Raw genomic sequence first — 21089 nt, 5'->3', positions numbered from 1 at the left:
AGCAAGCCGAGGACGATGGCGACAGTGGCAAGGAAAAACTCCCTGAGATGGCAATAGGAAGAAACCTTAAGAGGAACCAGACTCATCAGGAACCTCATCCCCATTTGGGTGCACGGATAACAGGGATTGATCGGCATCATACTTTGTGAGACTGGAAGTTCAGCAAGCACAACAGGACATGTGTTTAAGTTAAAATTGAGTCCAGTCCGTTATTGGAGCCTCGGGTAGACTGTAGGAAACTCCAGTCCTGAACCAGGACAAGTCAGACAGGTCCAGAGGGTAGAGGGAGTCTGGATCACTGGCAGCTCAGGAACAACATGTATAGCTCGACACAGAGACAAGTAGAAGAAAAGAGAGAGAGAGAGGGAGGGAGAGAGGAGAAAAAAGAGAAGAGAGAGCAGAAGAGAAGGAGAGATGGCAGGACTAACTTCAGGTTAGAAGTCGTGTTTTTATATGGTGAAGTGTGTGTGTCTGTTTTGGCCAGTAGAGAAGACACCGCAGTATAAAGCTATTCTTTAGCAAGTGAAACATGCTTTGTATATAACGGCAGGGATGCCGGCTAAAGATTTTTTACCCCACTATGTCGCCTGATTACATGCGGTTATTGTAATTGCGACTGATTGGTCAAATGGAGTCATGTGATTATTGTTTCTGTGTCTGATTGGCGAAACAGTCATGTGCTAGATCTACCGGCGCTACGTGTAGAGTAAATGGTTAGAGGAGTAACGAGTCGAGTGTAGCGCAGTAAGACTAGCGTTTCTTCTTCAAGTTAAATTAAAAAGTATGGTGCAGTGAAACTACTCATAGAAGTTACTCAAGTAAATGTAACTCGGTACTACCCACCTCTGCACACACGCAACACAAATGCGAGCCGGATGTAGTCGCAACGTGGACGGTTCTTGGTTCGGCTTGTATAGTTGATGTGTAATACTGTAGAGTTGCATTAGCTATTTCATTGTGTCACCTGCGTGCAAAGCATAGAGATACTGTAACTATCCGTCAATTTGGTGCCAGCGTTGTCCATCATCTGTCATCATCACACGTTTTATCCTCAACTCATCCGAAACCATTCATGGGAATCTGATCAAACTTTCACAGAACCTTAATTAGGAAGCATAGATGTGCATTCATTCATTTTTAGAAGTAGGCAGGGGACATATGTCTTCTGTGAAAGACGCATCCTTTTTTTTTTTTTTTACTAAACATATCCTCTCTAACTCCTCTATTATTAGTTTTTATTATTGAAGTGTGTACAGTAATATTGTGGCTATTATTGAAGTCATAAAGCAGTCTATTGCTGAGTCAACAGATGACATTAATGTTGTTTATAGATCTATTTGTTTTTTAGAGGCCTGAATCCAACTTAAGTCATCAATCAAAAGGTTAATAATTAATAAATCATACAATTCAATCATAAACCTAATCTTAAATAATGATGACATGAAATTTTCACCACACTTATTAAACACACACACCCACACACACCCACACACACACACACACCCCTATTGCTTATGCTTCAGTGCTTTGCGAGCCACCATTCTGAAGCGATATAAATCCACACAGAGCAGATTTACACCAGCATCGCCTAAAGAATGACAACTAAACCTCTAGCGAATCTGAATCAACTCATCAGCTCATTAGCGAACCCTTGAACTGAGCTGAATCAGTTGTGTTCGACTAGAAGCGCAGTAAAGGCCACGGGTCCAGGAACGATGATTCACACCAAAAGCTATTCTGTTCACACAAGCTCGCACTATTTAAAGGGTCCTGTGTGGTGTATAATCACAAATCAAGTCTGTTTTTAAGGAACACTACCAAGCCGTGTCTTTAGCTGTGTGCTATGTGTGTGGGAGGAAAGAAGCTCGCCGTGATGCTACTCCATCTTTGTCTGATGTGGTGTTGACCCTTCAGCGTGAATAGTGTTTATTAACATGTAGATTGGCTTGCCGCAGCCTGAGGTGATGTGTTGTTCAGGATCAACCGTGTTTGAAGCTTTTTGTGCAGATTTATGCACACGCATGAAGACTTCATAATGGCACACAGTGCTGTATTTATCAGCATCTAATGTGTTTCAAGAGAGTCACATTAAGATTCAGGTTCTTTTAGAGTGTCTGTTATCGACCGCTAAGCGTCGAACAATTAATCTTCCACTCACCAATGGGTCCTGAGGGGTAATGGTGGAGTGGTCATCTGTTGGAGTGGTCATCCTTGGCATGGCTTGGCTTGCCTTGGCTTACTGTATTGAGACATGGAGTTATGCACTTGTGCGCATTACACACACAACCTGTTCCTCAGACTCGAGGAACATTATAACTAAGGCTGTTTTCACATAGGCGTGATTGCTTCATCCCGTGCCTGAGAATGATTGTTCCCCCCTCCCGTCTGCCCAGCTTTCACATTAGTAACATTGTTCTGTACCATAGAAGCTTCTCTGATACAGTAGTGGCAGCATCCACCAAAAAACACAAAGAAGAGTACAAGCGAAGTGTGCTTAATAATAATTATATTTTGGTTCCCCCTTGTGTGTGCATGCAGAGATTTCGGAGGAGATGAATAGTGGTCCACTTCCATGTTTAGTTATGGTTAGCGTTCAGATCTGATTCAAGCCGTGCACAAGTACACCGTGCCATGCTACACCTTTTTAGAGTGTTCATGTTGGCAAATGTATTGGACTTTGAGCTCAAGTGTTCTCGAATCCATGCCCGAGTCCCTAGTGTGAAAGCACTGTAAATATACAGCCTACAGGACCACTCTCTAATCTGTTCCAGCACATAAAATCAGAATGAAATTTTACTCCATAATAGAATCGAAAGATTTAACATAAAAAGCTAGTCCCTCTTGTTCCTGTCGTGGTCATGATAGAACAGTAAACTCGAGGCCATAAAAACAGCTAGTGAAATATGTGTTAAATACATCGGCATTCGCAAGCTGTACGATATGTAAACCCTGTTAAGTCCATTTCGCTTTCAGGTTATATTGTACATACTGTAAATGTTAAACGGTTTGAAGATGAACAGCTATGCTCTAAAGAGAAAATCCATAAATTATTTTTGGTAATAAATTGCAGTGTGCTCTTTTTCAGTTTGCCTTTGCACATTTTAAATGCATGTTTAAGATAACATTCTTTTAGCTGCTCCCGTTAGGGGGTCGCCACAGCTAAGCATCCGATCCGCTCACATCTTTGGCACAGGTTTCACAACGAGAGGGTTGTGTCACGGATGCCCTACCTGACACAACCCTCTCATTTTTCTAACCGGGCTTGGGACTGGCGCTGCATGCAGTAGGCGGGTAGTATGGCTGTGGCAACCCACCCACCCACAGCGGGGCTTGAACCCGGATCCTCAAATCCTCAAACTAGCCTTAACCTCCTGAGCCACCACTCTCCAAAATGTATGTTTAAGATAAATGTCATTAACTAAACAAATGTAAAAGGATTTAACTGAGCTTGAATTGGACAGTAGAGCTGTGCGATTAAATGGATTACGCAATTTATTTAATATTTTGTTGGTTGATTCACAATTTTTCAAAAACTTCCATTGACTTGAAAATGTTGATTGGTCTGAAATTGGCGAATGAAAATGAAAAACTACACCACGGCTTTTACACAATTTAGAAAAACGCTCATATAGTCTGCAAACACTCGCGTCTTGCAAGAGTATCGCTTTTTTTTCTTTTGAGGTTTTGGGTGGTTTGTGAGATACCACATCCTACTGGACTGAAGATTATCACTTTGTGTTAGACATGACTAGACAGTGTTTTGTAAGTTAGAGGTTATTCATGACATCGTCCACTCCTAACACTCCTACAGTAACATGTTGTATGTTGTTCTGCTTTCTGAGCTTGTTTATACAGTACATGCCTGAAATAGCTATCATAGCATCAGTCTGTCTGCCAGATACCAGCTTGCATTATTGATATGCTAATTTGATAGCACTTTAACATGCAAAACAATTCATTATCTCTCTCTCTCTCTATTGGCAGAGGTTGTAGTGATTTATCCATGATTAACGCAGACACGTTAAACACTGTCGTGAACCCGAGGAACCCGGGGTAGTCGAGCATGGCTCGGCTTTGTGCAGATTTTTTCTCTCTCCCTGCTGCTATATCATTTATGGAGAATCTAGTCCTTGTTTCCAACATCTACCTTGTTTACCCCAAGGTGCAGAGCTTTGCATTAGAACCAGCCAATTTCATGGCTGTTGAGCGTCTAGAGCGATGACATTGATTACTCTTTGCCGCAGAGCCATGCCTCTGATTCGTTTGTGCGCTTTTCCTTCTTGGTGCTGCGTCAACCCGGAGCTTTACACATGATTATCACAGATCGTGGCCCTGAGCCTATAAATAAACCACTTAAATAGTCTTTTTTTTTTTTTTTTTTCACATGGAACCTTCTTGATAATTAGCTCTCTGGCTTTTCTTCTGTCCACCTCACACTGTTTATTATCTCTGTTCTTTTCATTTAAAAAATTTTTTTTGACAGTTTATTCACCCACTAACCTACGCTTGTTTTTCCTATTCCCCCCCCCCTTCTTTCTCAGCTGGTTGGTGGCGAGTTTGATCTGGAGATGAACTTCATCATTCAGGATGCGGAGAGCATCACGTGCATGGTGGAGCTGCTGGAACACTGCGAAGTCACGTGCCAGGCTGAGATTTGGAGCATGTTCACAGCCATCTTGCGCAAGAGTGTGCGCAACCTTCAGACCTGCACCGAAGTGGGCCTCATACAGCAGGTGCTGCAGAAGATGAGCTCCGTTGACGACATGATCGCAGGTACTAGTGGCTCATGCTTAGCTTTCACGTCTGGCTAGGATCATTTACACAACGTACTGAAAGAGATCATAACTCGTCTGATGTTTAGTCTGGCATCAAAATTCACAGCAGTAGCAAATCACTGCATTTTTATTTCTTTTTTTGGTCTGTTTTGTGTATAGAAATTATATTTCCTTTCATAATAGGCATTCTCATAAGGAGCTTTCATGTAAATTTTAATCTCTAATGAACAAGCCAGAGCCATAACAATGGCAAGGAAACAAAAACCCTGAGAGGAGCCAGACTCGTCTGGGGAACAGCAAATAGTGGCATCATGAATCATTGCACTTTCCCAGCTGTATACTATAACAGCAAACAGTACTGAGTGTGTTATGAGGATGTTCTGTATGAGACTATTGTAAATATAAGTTCTGGAACAAAGTAAAGAATAGTCTATCATTGCAAGATCATAACAAATCACACAGTACACTAGCAGCGCTGTGACCTGCAACATCAAAGTGAGTGTGGTTTGAACCCTGCTAACACTCAAACTACTTTGTGGCTGTCATATCTCAGCTTGTAAGGCTCTGGCTTCTGGTTCTGTTTTGTACACTCTATTTAAATCAGTTCAGTTCACTTTTATTGAATTTAAGGGCAGGGGTAGCTCAGTTGTTAAGACATTGGACTACGGTCCAGAAGATCCCAGGTTCAAACCCCCCCCACCACCACCACCACCAAGTTGCCACTGTTGGACCCACTTAACTGCTCTTGATGTATAATGAGATGAAAATGTAAGTCGCTCAGGATAAGGGCGTCCACCGAATGCCATGAATGTAAATGTAGATTTACAGAAATATAAATTCTGGACATAAATTAAAATATGCATACATTTTTTTTTTTTTTTTTAGCTTTATCAGATTGTTCCTAATAAGCAATCCGGAGGTGACGGTGTTGGCAAGGAAAAACTCAATGAGAAGACATGAGGAAGAAACATTAAGAGGAACCAGACTCAAAAGCGAAACCCATTTTCATTTGCTTAATTACACAATGATAGCAGGACCATAAATATGAAAATTTGTTTGTTAAGGTTATCAACTGTCACAAAACTGTGCATGGAGTCCTCTATATTTTTGCTACTCATTTTAAATTTATATTGGGGCTTTAGCAAGATTAAAACATCAGTGCAATATCAGTTTTCTTTTTGTATTAACAGATCCCAAGTACATTACCAGTACAATCATGAAGCCGGGTTTGGCAAGTTTCAGCCTTACGACTGCTTGCTCGTTATTTAAGGCTTAAAAATGACTCACAAGTTGAACGCGAGACGCTGTGCTGCTGTTCTTTACTTACTTGTGTTTAGATGGCTCAAGCTGTCTGCTGTGGATAAAACCTTCTCAAACCTAATCAACTTGTCAAAACCCTAACCGGGATTTTCTTCTAAACCTAGAGAAGAACTTGCTGGATGCTGGATTAAGCAGTCAGACAATTAGCTGGAACAGGAAGTCATGCACACAGTTGGTATGCAAGGTTAGGAAGAAGTAGCCTTCCGTCATTATACACGATTGTACAACTATTAGGGGTGCAACTAGAACGGTGTAATTAGAACAACTATGTAGATTAATAAATCAAAAAACAAACAAACAGTAGACAGCAACACAGGAAAACTGGGGTACAAGAAAGATATCGGGCATGTGTACAGTAATTAGATGATGAGTAGAGAGACAGGCACAAGCCAAACTGAGATTATTCCACCAGCCATGACATTGTGTTCATCATGTAGAAATTAGGATTGGTCTGTTTATGATTGCACCGGCGCATGTAGTGATGATGCAGCAAGGTATGAGGAATGATAGTAATAAATAGGCAGGTAAATGATTGCACTAGTTATATAGTTGTATAGTGGATCAGATGTGTGTTTGATTGAGACTACAGAGCACTATTGTCCAGGCATCTGCTTAGAGCTGGACATTTAAACATAACCAGGAGAGCACAAGTAGGACATGAGTAAAAGGTATAGGATTTTTATAAGTGCGGAATTTGTTGTGTCCATCCTTCTAAGAACTAATCATCTCTCATCCAGCTTTGTGAAGTGAAGCCCAGTGTCTGCACTTACTGCTTGTTAGTCGTTTGTGGAAATTTATTCAGTTTAATTCTGACAATTCTTTTGTGGAACAAAATTGTGACAGCAGTGAAGTATTTTTAAACTAGTCCAATTTAGGGTAAATCCAGATGCCTGTCTTGGCTGCTGCTACTCCTAGAACAGAAATGTTCAGCAGGGCGAGCAAGGGGCAGCGTGATTCCCGCCCCAGTGGGCCTCTATTAGTGCTCGTTGCTGCTCCTGTGCAATATTAAGTCTGTCAAAGCTAAATGAGGAAAGCGCTTGCTGTCTTGTCATTGAGGAACATCATGTAAAGCGAGCAAATCACTGGAACATTGGCTTATGTCTGTTAAACAGCATTTAAAAAAAATTATTGGTCACTTTAAAGAGGTCATTAGTATTGGTATAAAATTGAAAGCGTTATTGCGTTGTGAATGGGAACATTATGAAGATTAACTCAAGGGTGATTAATATTGTCTGAGGTTCAAGCATACATGGGGATCTTTCCCTCGTGTGGCTTCTTGCTTTTTTGTAATATTACAGTGTGTTCGAGGTTATTAGCATAATTGTTAATGCATTCTTATGAATTATTTATGGGGACAAAGTATTTTTTGCAGAAAAAAGAAAGTAAGAATTTGAAATTGCATGTTTTTGCTGTACTTATAATTTTAGTTCAAATGAAACTGTTTAATGTTTTACTTTATCTAAATTCTCTCTCTCTCTCTCTCTCTCTCTCTCTCTCTCGCTCTCTCTCTCTCAGACCTCTTGGTGGATATGCTGGGGGTTCTGGCCAGCTACAGTATCACAGTTAAAGAGCTGAAGCTGCTGTTTAGTATGCTGAGAGGCGATAATGGCGTATGGGTGAGTAAAAAATACATATTCCCTCAACATCAATTGATCTACTCTCCTCACAGCTCACTGATAGTCATTTGGACAGAATCCGAATCTTTAGGGAATTCTATACAGGCAGATGTGTCCCCTAATCAGAAAACATCTTGAGGTCTGACGTCAATGAGGTCCAGAGCCTGAGGGGAGAATTGTGCTACAGGCCACCTCAGTACAAGTAGGCAGGAATGATGGACAGGCTATTGATTATTTAATGTTCGGATGTACACCAGGGTCATAGCAGAATATGGATTTTTTTTTGTTTTATTTCGTAATCTCATCCATACTTAATGAAATGGCAGTGGTGGCTGTGGTCTACTGATCAGAAGGTTGCAAGTTGAAGCCCCAGCACTGACAAGCTGCTTCTGTTAACCTCATGGGCACGGCTCTGAATCCTCACTGCTCCAAGGACACTGCGTCACGAGTCGACTAACCCTCTCCTCTTCCCCCAACCTCCTAACATACTGAAGTATGTGAAAAATAGAATCTCTCATTGCACTGTACAGCTAAAGGGAAGGCAAGACGTCTCTTCCACTCTGTCAGTCAGTGTGATGCTATTTCTAATTAAGGACACTTAGCGCTCGTCTCCTCCCCATGAGTGGCAGTTCAAAAAGATGCCATGGTGGCTTTCCGTACGTCTTTAAAGAAGCATGTGTTACAGTTCACCATCAGGTCTTTTTTTTGTTAGGTTTTGTGGAAGAATATATTAAAAAGTATTTTTTGTAAAGTCTGACGGCTCTTATTATCCACTTTTTTTAAACAACCTTCTTTGCCTACTTTTTGACTCTGGTCTTTCTGCAGCCGAGGCACGCAATCAAGCTTCTGTCTGTCCTGAACCAGATGCCTCAGAGGCATGGCCCAGATACCTTCTTCAACTTCCCAGGACGCAGTGCAGCGGTGAGACACTTCCTCTCTCTCTCCCTCTCTTTCTTACAGCCTGTCTTAAAATTAGACTGATAAATACAGTACTTCTATCAGTATATACACTGCCAGGCCAAAAAAAAAAAAAAAAAGATTTAGATAGATTTTATAACGATTTGATAACCTGGACATTCAGTACTTTCAGGTCATGCCTCCAGACGCTCATACAGCGGCCACTATGAGTTAGTCTCACTAATAAAGCCAGTCTGCTAGTACCAGTCACCTCATTATTGTCGCATTGTGCATGTGGAACCCTTGATTCTTTATACTGTACGATGCAACTTCATCCAGCATGTAAGTGATCTCTAATCATGATCATTCGTGATGTTTTTTCCGACAATATTTCTTTTGCAGAGTTGATGGTTCGTGGTTCATTTCTACACTTCCAGTTTTTAATAATGTGTTCGACAGTTCTTAACCGAATTTCTGTAATTTGGCCTGGCAGTGTAAAACTCTTAAACATATAAAAATGTGTTACTTATAAAGTCTTTTAAAATGTTTTTAAAAGTTGTCATAGATGTGTTTTAGCCCCTAAAAATGTGCATGTTCCCTTTTAAACCAGTCATTTGCTTATCCTGGTCCTGCATTTATTCCTGCCTTTATGTTTGTGTTCTCATGTCGTGCGTATACAACGTCTTCTCTGTCCAGGCCATCGCTTTGCCTCCTATTGCTAAGTGGCCTTACCAGAACGGTTTCACTCTCAACACATGGTTCCGAATGGATCCTCTGAACAATATCAATGTGGACAAGGACAAACCCTACCTATACTGGTAAGCTCTCCCATCCAGGATCAGTGTTCTTCCCTGGTCCAGGCTCCGTATTATAACTATAAAACACTGTTAAACCAAACGCCAGTGATCTCAGATCTAACCCTGAATATATAGACATATAGTACCAGACAAAAGATTGGACACAAGTTCGTATACTTAATACTGTTTTTATAAACAATGAAATATTACATATGGCATTAGGTTTTAAGAAACAACAGTCAGTTGTTATTTCTAGACATGAACATCAGATGTGCTGGAATAATTCTTGCGAGAACAGTATTTGCAAAACCATCAAGCACCATGATGAAACTGGCTCTCATGAAAACCATCACAGGAAAGCAAGACCAAAACGGACCTCTTCTATAGGCTCATTTAGAGTTACCAGCCTCGGAAATCACCATAGAACAGCACTGCAGATTAGAGACGTTATGAGTACAGTAGCTATAAGTAGCAGACACATCTCAGTATCAACTGTTCAAGGGTAGATTATTGCATATTTCGGATGCCTTCGGCTTTATTTTACAATAAGGAACAGAATAAGAAACCATGGAACTAGAAGCTGTGTCCAAACTTTTGGCTGGTGGTGTGTGTACGAGACTGAAGTGTTACTCTTTTATGTGCGAGTGTACACTACCTGCACTGTTATTTTATTAAGTGTTGGCCTATATTTCATGTTACTAAGAAAAGCTCTGTGCTGAAAGGTGTCCTGCTGGGTGGTGTAGGTAAATATCCGACTAGCTGAATGGCACAAGGAGAACTGTAAGGAAGAAAGAAAGAAAAGCTGTTGTGAGATGCCTTAGATTCCTTGTTTACTTGTGTTTAGTCACTTTATATAAAGTATCGAGCTTTTAGTTTAATTACCCTTCAGAAAAAAAAAGCCAAATGATTGAGTCAAAGAAACCTGAAATAGCTTTATTAATGTGAAAAGCTTTCTACAAACATTATGTGTTGTTTTAAAGACTAATACCATCTACGCTCAGTTTGGAACCGGGTCAGTTTGACTTAGTGAATTTTAATATTTATTATTTTCATGATTTATTTTTAGTCCATTTTGTTTGAGAAGCCAAGCTGCACCAGTTTATTAGCGTTTAGCATGATGAAGAACTTGCCTAAAGGTTCTGGTGCAAGTGTGTGTACAAGCAATAGATCATTAGAGAGAATGTACCAAGTAAAACCTTATTTATTTTATTAGTAGTCATCTGTCTGAGTAAATATATTTCTTATATATATATATATATATATACACACGTGTGTTTGTGAGGAAAAACACTGTACACATACGGACAGCTAAAAACATTGCTCTCATTAGTTATTATGGCAAATGAAAGATGTTTGTTGGTACGCCGAGTGTCTGCAACACAGCGAGGAGGGAGTATATAAGCGAGCGGTAATTTGTGCTGAAAAGCCGAGGCTCCTCTCGCTCGTGTAAATCATTTCGAGCAGCATGTCAAGTGCCTTTTTTTACAACAAAAAACATACTGTATATCTTAAGTTGTAAGTGGCTTACATAAAGATTACTTTTTAATCTTAAGCAATGAATATATAAAGACTGACCTCTACTTTTTAGTACATTCCTTTTTTTCCTCCAGTGTTTCCTTTGTGAGTCTGAATATCAAATATCTTTGTCCAGTTGATTCGGGAGGCTTTTTTTTCTCTGCACTTACTGTATACTGATGATAACATCTCATTATGTAGAGTAACATGCTGAATCCTGAGAGAGAGGGAACGAGAATAAAATAATCTGCCGCCTTCTCAACAGATCGTGCTTGCTGCGAATGCTGTTCTTTATGCTCCACCCTCGCACAGCTGCATGCATGCTGCCAGATGCACGCATCCGTGTTTCTGTGGAGTTCTGTTATAGCGTTAAGTAGCATTTTAACATTGCACGCATTCGAATTCGTATTTTTTTGGTACAGGAGGTTCGGCTTGATGTGTATGTTACAATCCGAGTCTAGCTTTTCGTAATGCAGGAGGACTCTCTCTCTCTCTCTCTCTCTCTCTCTCTCTCCATTAATTTAGTTAATTCAAATAAATAGTACAGGCAGCACATTACTAAGGACTTGTAGCAACAAAAAAAAGAAGCAAAAATCACTTTCGAAGACGTGCAATTTCTACTGGATTGAAAAGTCATCTGAACATCTTTATACTAAATATAATTTAGAATTACATTATAAGTGTTAATTAAGCATAGGCAGTGTTTTAGATTGAGCAAATGAACATGTCTGGGTGTTGCTTCATTTTAAGTTAATACTATATACAGTATAGCATACAGTGGTATAAGTCATTTTAAGGCAAAGGCTTCACTTTGTTCATTTCTGATGCTGTTGATTTGACATCACTCTGTAAGCAGCGAGTGAAGTGGTATTGATATCATAAAAGCCGTTCTCCACATTTACCCTGTCAAGAAAGAGCAGTTTCCTGAGTTGTGCAAAAATAGTAACAGCGCCATCACCAGGAACACATACTGCAATTCAAACGTTTTCATTTTTGACATGTAGTGTAGTATGTACTTTTTTAAGCATTATTTTTTTTTAATAATGGCCTGATTGTCATTCTTTAAAGTTTGTACAGGATTAAATATAAAATTCACAATTATAAAATGTGTTTGTACCAATGAATTCAAAAATAAGGTATGTTTTAAACATGACATTTGTGTTCCGTTACACCCGTACTGTTAAGCTAGTCTGACATATTCTAGTTCAAAATGAATGTAATCTGAAAATTACTACAAAAAAGTATTTATGTAGTATTTTATTATAAAAGTACTACATGAAGTAAAAAGTAGACGTGTGACTTAGGTAAGTAAAAATAGTCATTTATTTGTCCTTCGATGAAATCTGTGTGCTGAGTGAAATTCCCAGGATGAGCCTAGCGCTTTGATTGTGGTACAAGTGCATCTACAAAGGCAAGACTGAGTTTATATTTCAGTCTATACTAAGAAAAAAACAGGGCTCCTTCTGGGAGTAACACATGTATATGGTGAAGAACTGAACATTTTCCTATTTTAACACAACACTACCGTGTTTGAGGAGTTCAATGTCATCTTTTCTTGCCTCTCTGCAACCTTTCTGTCCTAGTTTCCGAACGAGCAAAGGAATCGGATACTCTGCCCATTTTGTGGGGAACTGTTTGATCGTGACATCACTGAAGTCCAAAGGCAAAGGCTTCCAGCACTGCGTGAAGTACGACTTCCAGCCCAGGAAGGTCAGACTTGTGCATTCCATCACACCTCCACACTTAGTGCTTTACAGATCTTTTCCATTAAGTATCAACTAAGCAAGCTGCTTTCCTTGGAGAATATACATCTGACATGCTATTATTAATACTGCTTTCAAAGTAAGTCTAATTTTACTCTCTAGCAAATTTCCTATGATTGAATTGGCGCTGTAGTCCTGCAGAGATTTCCACTGGAACTTCACAGTAAATATCAGCAGCTTATAGCTTAATAAAAATATTTTCATCTTTATTTTTAATTGTTTTGAAGTGAAATGCTCATATGTTCTAGATTCTTTTAATTTCAATGATTACAATTTACAGCTTATAAAAATCAACAATCTAGTACCTGGAATGCATCATTTGTAGCCCATATTCCTGAAGGTGTTTGTGCATGGTGGCTCTTGATTTAATGACTCCAGCCTCACTCCACTTCGCTTTCCCAATGTCATGAACTGGCTTTACTTGCCAATCTTCCTAAGGATGCAGTCATCCAGATGCAGTTTCTAAGAATATGCTTCCGTGAGCAGCCAGCCCTTTTCAGCTGGTGGTTTTCCCCTTCTTATGGAGGAAGCCAGTGATCATCTTCTGAACAACTGTTAAGTCAGCAGTCTTTATCATTTGTGTACTGAACTAGACTGCGAGATACACGGAATTTAAGGAGTACGAATAGTGAGCCTTGGGCCCCCATGACCCCTTTTTGGTATGAACTGACTAGTTCAGACAAGTATCATCCCACACATTTGTGTGGGAGATGCTGTGACCCAGTTGTCTAGACATCACAATTTGGACCTTTCCATTTGAAATTAAATCCATACTCTTGTCCAACACAAGTGGACAAAATATTCACTTGCTGCCTAATATATCTCACCTACTTTCAGGCAACTATAGCTACTGTAACAAGGACCACATTGATAGATGGCTAGACTACAGGGTCAGACCAACTCCAAAACTGCAGCACTTGTGGGATGTTCTCAGTCTTCAGTGGTTCTGCCAAAAGTGATCCAAGGAAGGAAACTGGTGAACCGGTGACAGGCTCATTGGTGCACATGGGGAGTGAATGCAAGCGAAGTGTGTGAAGAGTCCAATAGAAGAGATACTGTATCTCAAATTCCTAAACAGGTTAATCCTGGCTGGAAATGATGTCGGAACACAGAGCACATCGCTGTTGTGGTGGCAAAAGGGGGGACGTACTAAATATCAGGCAGGTGGTCATAAGTTTATGGTTAATCAGTGTGTTTAGGATCCATAGAAGAAATTTACAATTTACTTGAAAGCATTCTTTAAAAATGTTGGCCCATATTAATAGGATAGCATCTTGCAGTTGATGGAGATTTGTGGGATGCACATCCAGGGCACGAAGCTCCAGTTTCACCACATCACAAAGATGCTCTATTGGGTTGAGACCTGGTGAATGAGGGGGCCATTTTAGTACAGTGAACTCATTGTCATGTTCAAGAAACCAATTCGAATTGATTCGAGCTTTGTGACATGGTGCATTATCCTGCTGGAAGTAGCCATCAGAGGATGGGTACATGGTGGTCATAAAGAAATGGAGCCCATCCGCCTCAAGGTTGTGCGTGTTGTGGCTTCACAAATGCTTTGCTGCATACCTCGGTTGTAACAAGTGGTTATTTCAGTCAAAGTTGCTCTTCTATCAGCTTGAATCAGTCGGCCCATTTTCCTCTGACCTCTAGCATCAACAAGGCATTGTGTGTGAAAATCCCAGTAACTGAGCAGATTGTGAAATACTCAGACCAGCCCGTCTGGCACCAACAACCATGCCACGCTCAAAATGGTTTAAATCACCTTTCTTTCCCATTCTGACATTCAGTTTGGAGTTCAGGAGATTGTCTTGACCAGGACCACTAAATGCATTGAAGCAAGTGCCATGTGATTGGTTGATTAGATAATTGCATTAATGAGAAATTGAACAGGTGTTCCTAATAATCCTTTAGGTGAGTGTATATATATATGTATATATATATATGTATATATATATATATATATATATATATATATATATATATATATATATGTATATATGTATATATGTGGGAATTATGCGCTCAGGACGCATTCATGTTTAACCTCAGTGGTATCTAGGATTTTTAAAAATTGCAAAAAATGGTACCTCTATGTATATGTTAGAGTAGAACAACAGATCACTTCTATGATAAATAAAGTACACAGTAAATAGTTATATTTCTCCTTCTTAAGTTCGTATTTATGACATAAGAATTTTATACCGGCAAAAGCCCTTCAGCGGTCAGGAGTCACTGGGATCAGGAAAACAGCTTTTCTAAGAAATGGATTATATTGATCTTCACAGAATAATAAAGGTGTTAAAGGATATTAGTGTTATCCAAGTCGAAGTGCAGTATCAAAGAGTGATGAAGAAACAACAGCTTCCACTAAAATCACTCTATAAAAGAACGTGAAGACAAGTGGGGAAGTAGATCAGTCATGTTTCTGCCTATAAATACAATCTAAATAGATTTGTGTATTATGTAATTTGTAATATTTTATATAGTACAATTATTTAGAATTATACAGTATATTATTTCGATTTTACTGCCAAAACAGTCTTTCAACATAGTAAGAAAACATTTAACGATGGTTTTAAAATGTCAACTTTGTGGAAGAAATGTGGTCAGAAAAAAAAATCATTATTAAAATCAATTAAACACTGGTTTTGCATGGTAAAAAAAATCAACAGTTAAAATACTAACTGTTGTAAAGATAGTTTAATAATGAAATAAGGAGCATTTCCGTACGCACACTGTGCTGAGGACTCAAAGGATTGGGACTAAACAGCAAAACACTTTTTGGGAAGATTAATCAGCATCAGGGGAAGGGAAGCGCATGAAGTGATGCTCCCATCATGCATTGTGGTACCACTGTACAAGCCTCTAGATGCAGTGTTATGATCTGGGGTTGCTTCAGTTGGTCAGGTCTAAACTCCTGAATGATGACCTGAATGTACTGAATGACCAGGTTATCACAGGAGTTTTTCTTGCCTGATGGCACGGGAGAATTCCAGGACTCAGATTGTGAAAGAGTAGTGCTGGGAGCATGAGGAATCGTTTTCACACATGAACCGGCCAACACATTGCTGTAATCAAAGCTGCAGGTGACTGAATGAAATCATAGACCCACAGTGTGAGACTAGTTAATGGATGGAACAAATATGTGGCAAGACTTTTTTTTTCATCTCGGTCAAAAAATGGCTAAAACTTCAGAAAAAAATTCTGAATTGGAAATTTCTGTGCATGATCTTAAGGCAGCAATCAGCAGGCATGGAATTAGCCATGTGACACCAAAACAATGCAGACGTCTTTTTGATCCAGCAAGTTTCATACTAAATTCTGATTGTTGTATAGTAATTTAATTGCATAAAATAACAAATGCTTTTGACCACCGCTGCAAATCCTCAGAAGATCCTCATATGAGGACTGTTGGATCTCAAACTTCTGCACTGATTAAGCAATCAGGTGCTAATTGGAATGTGCTCTGTAATGTAACTCTGCAGCATACAGGCTCTCGGACACCGCGCTGACGTCACCGCTGTTTTGTTTATATGTGACGTGAGAAATAAAAACCTAGTTAATTTTCCCTCACTGCTAGGTCACAGCGAATGGATCCATCTGGAGTGCTAAATGCAAACGCACACATATGTTCTTACAGAAACACACACAGAAGACCTGGCAGCACTGTAGGTGCCACGCTGGTGTTCACACTCTAGCACCTCTCAGCACGGCACGAGGGGGCAGCAGCTGGACAGGAGCACTGCGTTTCCCTCAGACACCTGCGCTCACCCTCTCTCTCTATCTCGCTCTCACACACACACACACACACAATTAGAAAGCCGCAATCGCTTGCCACTACATCTGGATTTATCTGGTTTAACCTTGGACCACCCAGATTTCCGCTTCACACTCCAGCGGCACGCGGCGTTCAATACGAAATGAATCTTAAACACGCCAGATATTTTTTTGCGCGGTGCTGTCTGCAGATGGTTCTCAGAGGAGCAGAACAGTGGATTGGCTGCCTGTTGGAATGAAATTTGCCAGATCTCCCAGAATTTCACACACACGTGTAAATGCGCACACACACACACACACACACACACACTGTGATGCTGGTGCAGGCTGCTGGAAGGTGTGCTCTGGGTAGCAATGAAGCCTGCTCACCTAATTAGCACGCTACCTTGTCGGGCGATTGGAGCAGCTCTGTGTGTGTGCTGTGCATGTGTGAGAGGGGGATAGTCAAACCTAAGAAAGGAAAAAAAAAACAAGATGATGGTGAGTAAGCCAAACGCAGATTATTCTCGAGATTTAGTGCCCTCTGACTCATCTTGATCTCAAGCAAGCATTAGTTTGGGTTTGAGGATCAGCGACCACGACCTTACCATATAAGCCAAGTCTAAATCCATTCATTCTCAAGGTACGATTTAATCTTCAACATGCTTCCTACTGAAAAACAGAGTGTTAAATTCACGTTTGACTCTCTTTCTTTGACAGCTGACAAACTGAACATGCTGTGCATCCATGCAAATAAATGATCAGGCCATTTAAACTAGCTGGAAGATGCAGAGGAGTCAGTTGAGCACAAACTACTGTGTGCTGCGATACCACTAATTACACCCTACAAAGTGTTGTGACTCACAGCTTGTATTACAATAAAAGTAAAGGGGTTTGTAGAAACGTCCCACAAGGTCATTCGTAATTGTTTTAAAATGTTGACAGGTTGTTTAGCGAAAAAAGACGCCACAGCAGGACATTATGCAATGCCTACGTGTTGGTTACTGAGGCGAGACCAAAGTTTTTGTGAGTTTGAGTCTAACTTTGGTAAAAGCTTGGAAAACAAGTAGGACAAATTTAATTAATGTAGATAAAGAATAAATGTAGTGACAAAATATAAGAAACTTTTTTGGATTGATCATCATCCAGGACGTTTAAGAATTGGAGAAGAGAGGGTGCAGATATCACCAGATGTTTTCTTATAAACAAGAGACTAAAAAGAAGTTCAACAATAATAATACAAAGTTTTTCAATACTCGTAAATGACCCATGATCATTTTTTTCTCACATGATTTGGACCAGGCTCATTATTTTCTCACTTTTTCTTCTTCTTTCCTCCTTTGTTGTGCAGTGGTACATGATCAGCATTGTGCACATCTACAACCGCTGGAGGAACAGTGAAATCCGCTGCTATGTCAACGGCCAGCTCGTCTCGTACGGCGACATGGCCTGGCACGTCAACACCAATGATGTAAGTGTCTTGGTAATGATTAGCACATCTGCTTCAGATAAGCATTTCTCCCCGAGGATAAGAGAAGCAGCAAAGACATGGATTAAATGATGATGCTTGTGTGTGTGTGTCTGTGTATTAGAGTGTATTTTGTGTACATGAGATTCAATTCAATGCAGAGATATGTGAGACTGAAAGCACACAGGAATTGAGTGAACAAGTTCAAAAGGCTCCACAGGAAGCTGTCCGATAAGCAGAACAGATTCCCTGATAAACCAATGCTATCAATTTCATCTCCCACCTCTCTTGTTTCCGCCATCCCTCCCCTTCTTTCTCTCCTCCAGAGTTATGATAAATGTTTCCTCGGCTCTTCGGAGACGGCCGATGCCAATCGGGTTTTCTGCGGCCAGCTTGGGGCTGTGTATGTGTTCAGCGAGGCACTTAACCCAGCGCAGATCTTCGCCATTCATCAGCTGGGACCCGGATACAAGGTAACACACCCGAGATGCCTGATAAATATTAGAATAATCACTTAATCTAATGTAATGGATTGTTGTTTAAAAAAATACAAATACTAACATGCATTAAATACTTGAGTGTTGGGGTTCGAATCTCGTCCGTCTGCATGGAACCTGCATTGGAACCCCAACGTTGAAGGTGTGAGGTGACAGCTGACCACTAAACCACTGTGCTGCTCATTTCTGTATTTGTATTTTTTTATATAATTGAGGTGACCAGTAAATCCCTGTCACTTCGCACCACACGCGTTGCGGTTTAAATCTCATTTGTCTGAGTTTCCATGTTCTCCCAGTGCTTGGTGGGTTTCCCTCAGGTCCTTTAGTTTCCTTCCATAGGTCAAAGACATGCAGAGTAGGCTACCTGGTGATTCCTGATTGTCCGTAGTATGTGTGCATGTGCCCTGTGATGGGTTGGCACCGACAGGTGTACCCTGCCTTGTGTATTGGGGTAGGCTCCAGGCTCCCTGCCACTGTACACATGCTAAGTCTTGAAGATAATTGAAAAATAGATATATAAATACAAAAATTAAAGTGGAATTGTGTACATTATCCATAGTATTTTCCTATATGTTCATTAGTTTGCTCTTAATCACTTTATTTTCTTGTGAGCTCATGTAGACAGGATACACACTTACACTACGCAACACAAATGTGGCATATAAACCTTTTATTTTGTCTCTATATTGCTCAGAAGCATAACTATTAGAAGTAGAGTTACTGCATGCTTCATTTCCTTTCTGACAACTTCTGAACCCCCAATATCTGAAAAACATGTCATCAGACAGCGGGACAGTGAACAAGCAGCTGATTTTTCCCATGCTGATCTAGTGAGTGCCATTACTGTATAAACATTTTGCTCTTTAGCTACATGATTCATAACATTGTTGCAGATCAGGATTTTAAACATCGATCAGAGCATATTTGAACGAGTGTGGGATTTTAATGCATTTCGATTGAGCTTGCACTTCACAAAAGCATGACAAAGTGTGCATTAGGAGAATAAACAGATATTGTTCTGTTATTGATGGATGTTTATTATTTGACTTATAGAGACAGTGTTTATTGGAAATTACATAAAGTGGAAACAAATATGTTCCATGAAAATAGATGATTTTTTTTTTTTGTTGGTCAGTTTAAGTGCTACATTATTTCCCTCAGTGATAATTGATGTCCTCATTCAAAACAACGTAGAGTTACGTATAGTAACTAACATATTTAACCAACATTTTCTCCAACTCATGTTTAAACGTTTCTAGATGTCTTATATTGAATATTTAGCTAGCCAAACTTACCTAACATTAGTCAAGGAACATTGACAAATGACAAGAATGGCCAACAAAAAAAGCAGTTAACATTCTCAGTGCACTCAGTACAGTCATCCCAGGCAGACACAGTCAGTATTCACTGATCATGATCAGATAATGTTCAGGCCCTGGGATCGTTTCTGAGAACATCTGCCCCCAAAGTCTGGTTCATTTTCATCAGTGGGAACACAATCATTCCGTTCTTGGGAACCATGCTCAAGTCCACTTATAGAGTTGGTCTCTGGGGTAGCTCAGTAGTTAAGGCATTGGATACGGTTTAGAAGGTTCCAGGTTCAATTCCCATGACTGCCAAGTTGTCCCTGTTGGGCCCCTGAAGCAAGGCCTTTAACTCTCACCTGATCACATGTATAATAAAATACAAAAATGTAAGTCACTCTGGATAAGGACGTCTGCCACATGCTTAAATGCAAGAATGGTAAAGCGTACTTGGGCAAAAAAATCGAATCTTGGCTCCTAAAAATTTGATTAGGCTCCTAAATATATGTGTTGATTTAGGAGCCAAAGGCTTCTAAAGATTTATGTTTGTCTGGAGCCCTGCTATGTACAGACCACGTCTAATATGCTAGCTGTCCCCAGTAACAGTTTTAGGACTATTGAATGTCATGGTGTTTTATCTAAGAGCTAATTGACTCTGAAGGACATTGTCACACAGCTGTCTTTATGATGGCATATTTAAACTACTTCATAATTCTAAACCGATCACATTGAAGGTGACAGTCCTGTGGTGTGTGGAGGTGTGCATCACATTGTGCGGTTTCTAAAGCAATAGACTAAAGTGTGAACTCATCACAATTCAAATATGCAGTGACTGATCGCTCTAAACGAAGCCTATACGTGTACTGTATGGGCTTTTAGGAGCTTTCTATCTCTCTCTCTCTCTCTCTCTCTCTCTCTCTCTCTCTCTCACACTTTCTCCCTCACTTTCTCTCTCTCTCCCTCACTTTCTCTCTCTTTTGGATTATTTTACTAACCACCCCACTGTGCTCTACTGTAAGATGTCCATGCTTGCGTTTTGGTTTTAACGGCAGCTCTTTCAGCCTGAACACAAACAAAAGTTCACTCCTCTTAAAAAGTCAGTCAGAGTGCAGCTTTTAACAGAGCGCACAACATCCTTTCAGGTATTAAGCCTCTCCTTTTTCAAGCACTAAAGCTCTCTTACTCCACTAATGTCTAAAGGGTCAGAAAAATATGTCCCAGGAGGGCACATGGGATCAGATTTAATTCAAGCTTGAGCAGTTAAAAATGCCTTTCAGGGTGTGTGAGTGTCTGTCGAAGCTGAGGTTGCAGGAGATTTACTGTTACTGCAGTTTGATTCACAGACCGGGGTGATGTGGGATTTTTGGCTGCACTGACA

The 21089-nt window shown here is 40.1% G+C and overlaps 1 protein-coding gene across 14 annotated transcripts in view; it reads left to right on the top strand.

The window, feature by feature from the left end:
* nbeaa (neurobeachin a) overlaps positions 1 to 21089 on the top strand; it is a 169462-nt gene that overhangs the window by 73273 nt on the left and 75100 nt on the right. For all 14 annotated transcript variants that reach the window (XM_053515982.1, XM_053515992.1, XM_053515996.1 and 11 more), the window contains exons 2-8: positions 4542 to 4773; positions 7611 to 7711; positions 8537 to 8632; positions 9305 to 9426; positions 12504 to 12630; positions 17794 to 17913; positions 18237 to 18383. In XM_053515982.1, coding sequence (XP_053371957.1) covers positions 4542 to 4773; positions 7611 to 7711; positions 8537 to 8632; positions 9305 to 9426; positions 12504 to 12630; positions 17794 to 17913; positions 18237 to 18383 — 945 coding nt within the window. The remainder of the gene's footprint in view (positions 1 to 4541; positions 4774 to 7610; positions 7712 to 8536; positions 8633 to 9304; positions 9427 to 12503; positions 12631 to 17793; positions 17914 to 18236; positions 18384 to 21089) is intronic.

The sequence above is a fragment of the Clarias gariepinus genome, chromosome 17, assembly GCF_024256425.1.
Source record: "Clarias gariepinus isolate MV-2021 ecotype Netherlands chromosome 17, CGAR_prim_01v2, whole genome shotgun sequence".
Classification (NCBI taxonomy): domain Eukaryota; kingdom Metazoa; phylum Chordata; class Actinopteri; order Siluriformes; family Clariidae; genus Clarias; species Clarias gariepinus.
Note: the sequence above shows the minus strand (reverse complement) of the source record. Positions and strands in the feature narration are given on the sequence as shown.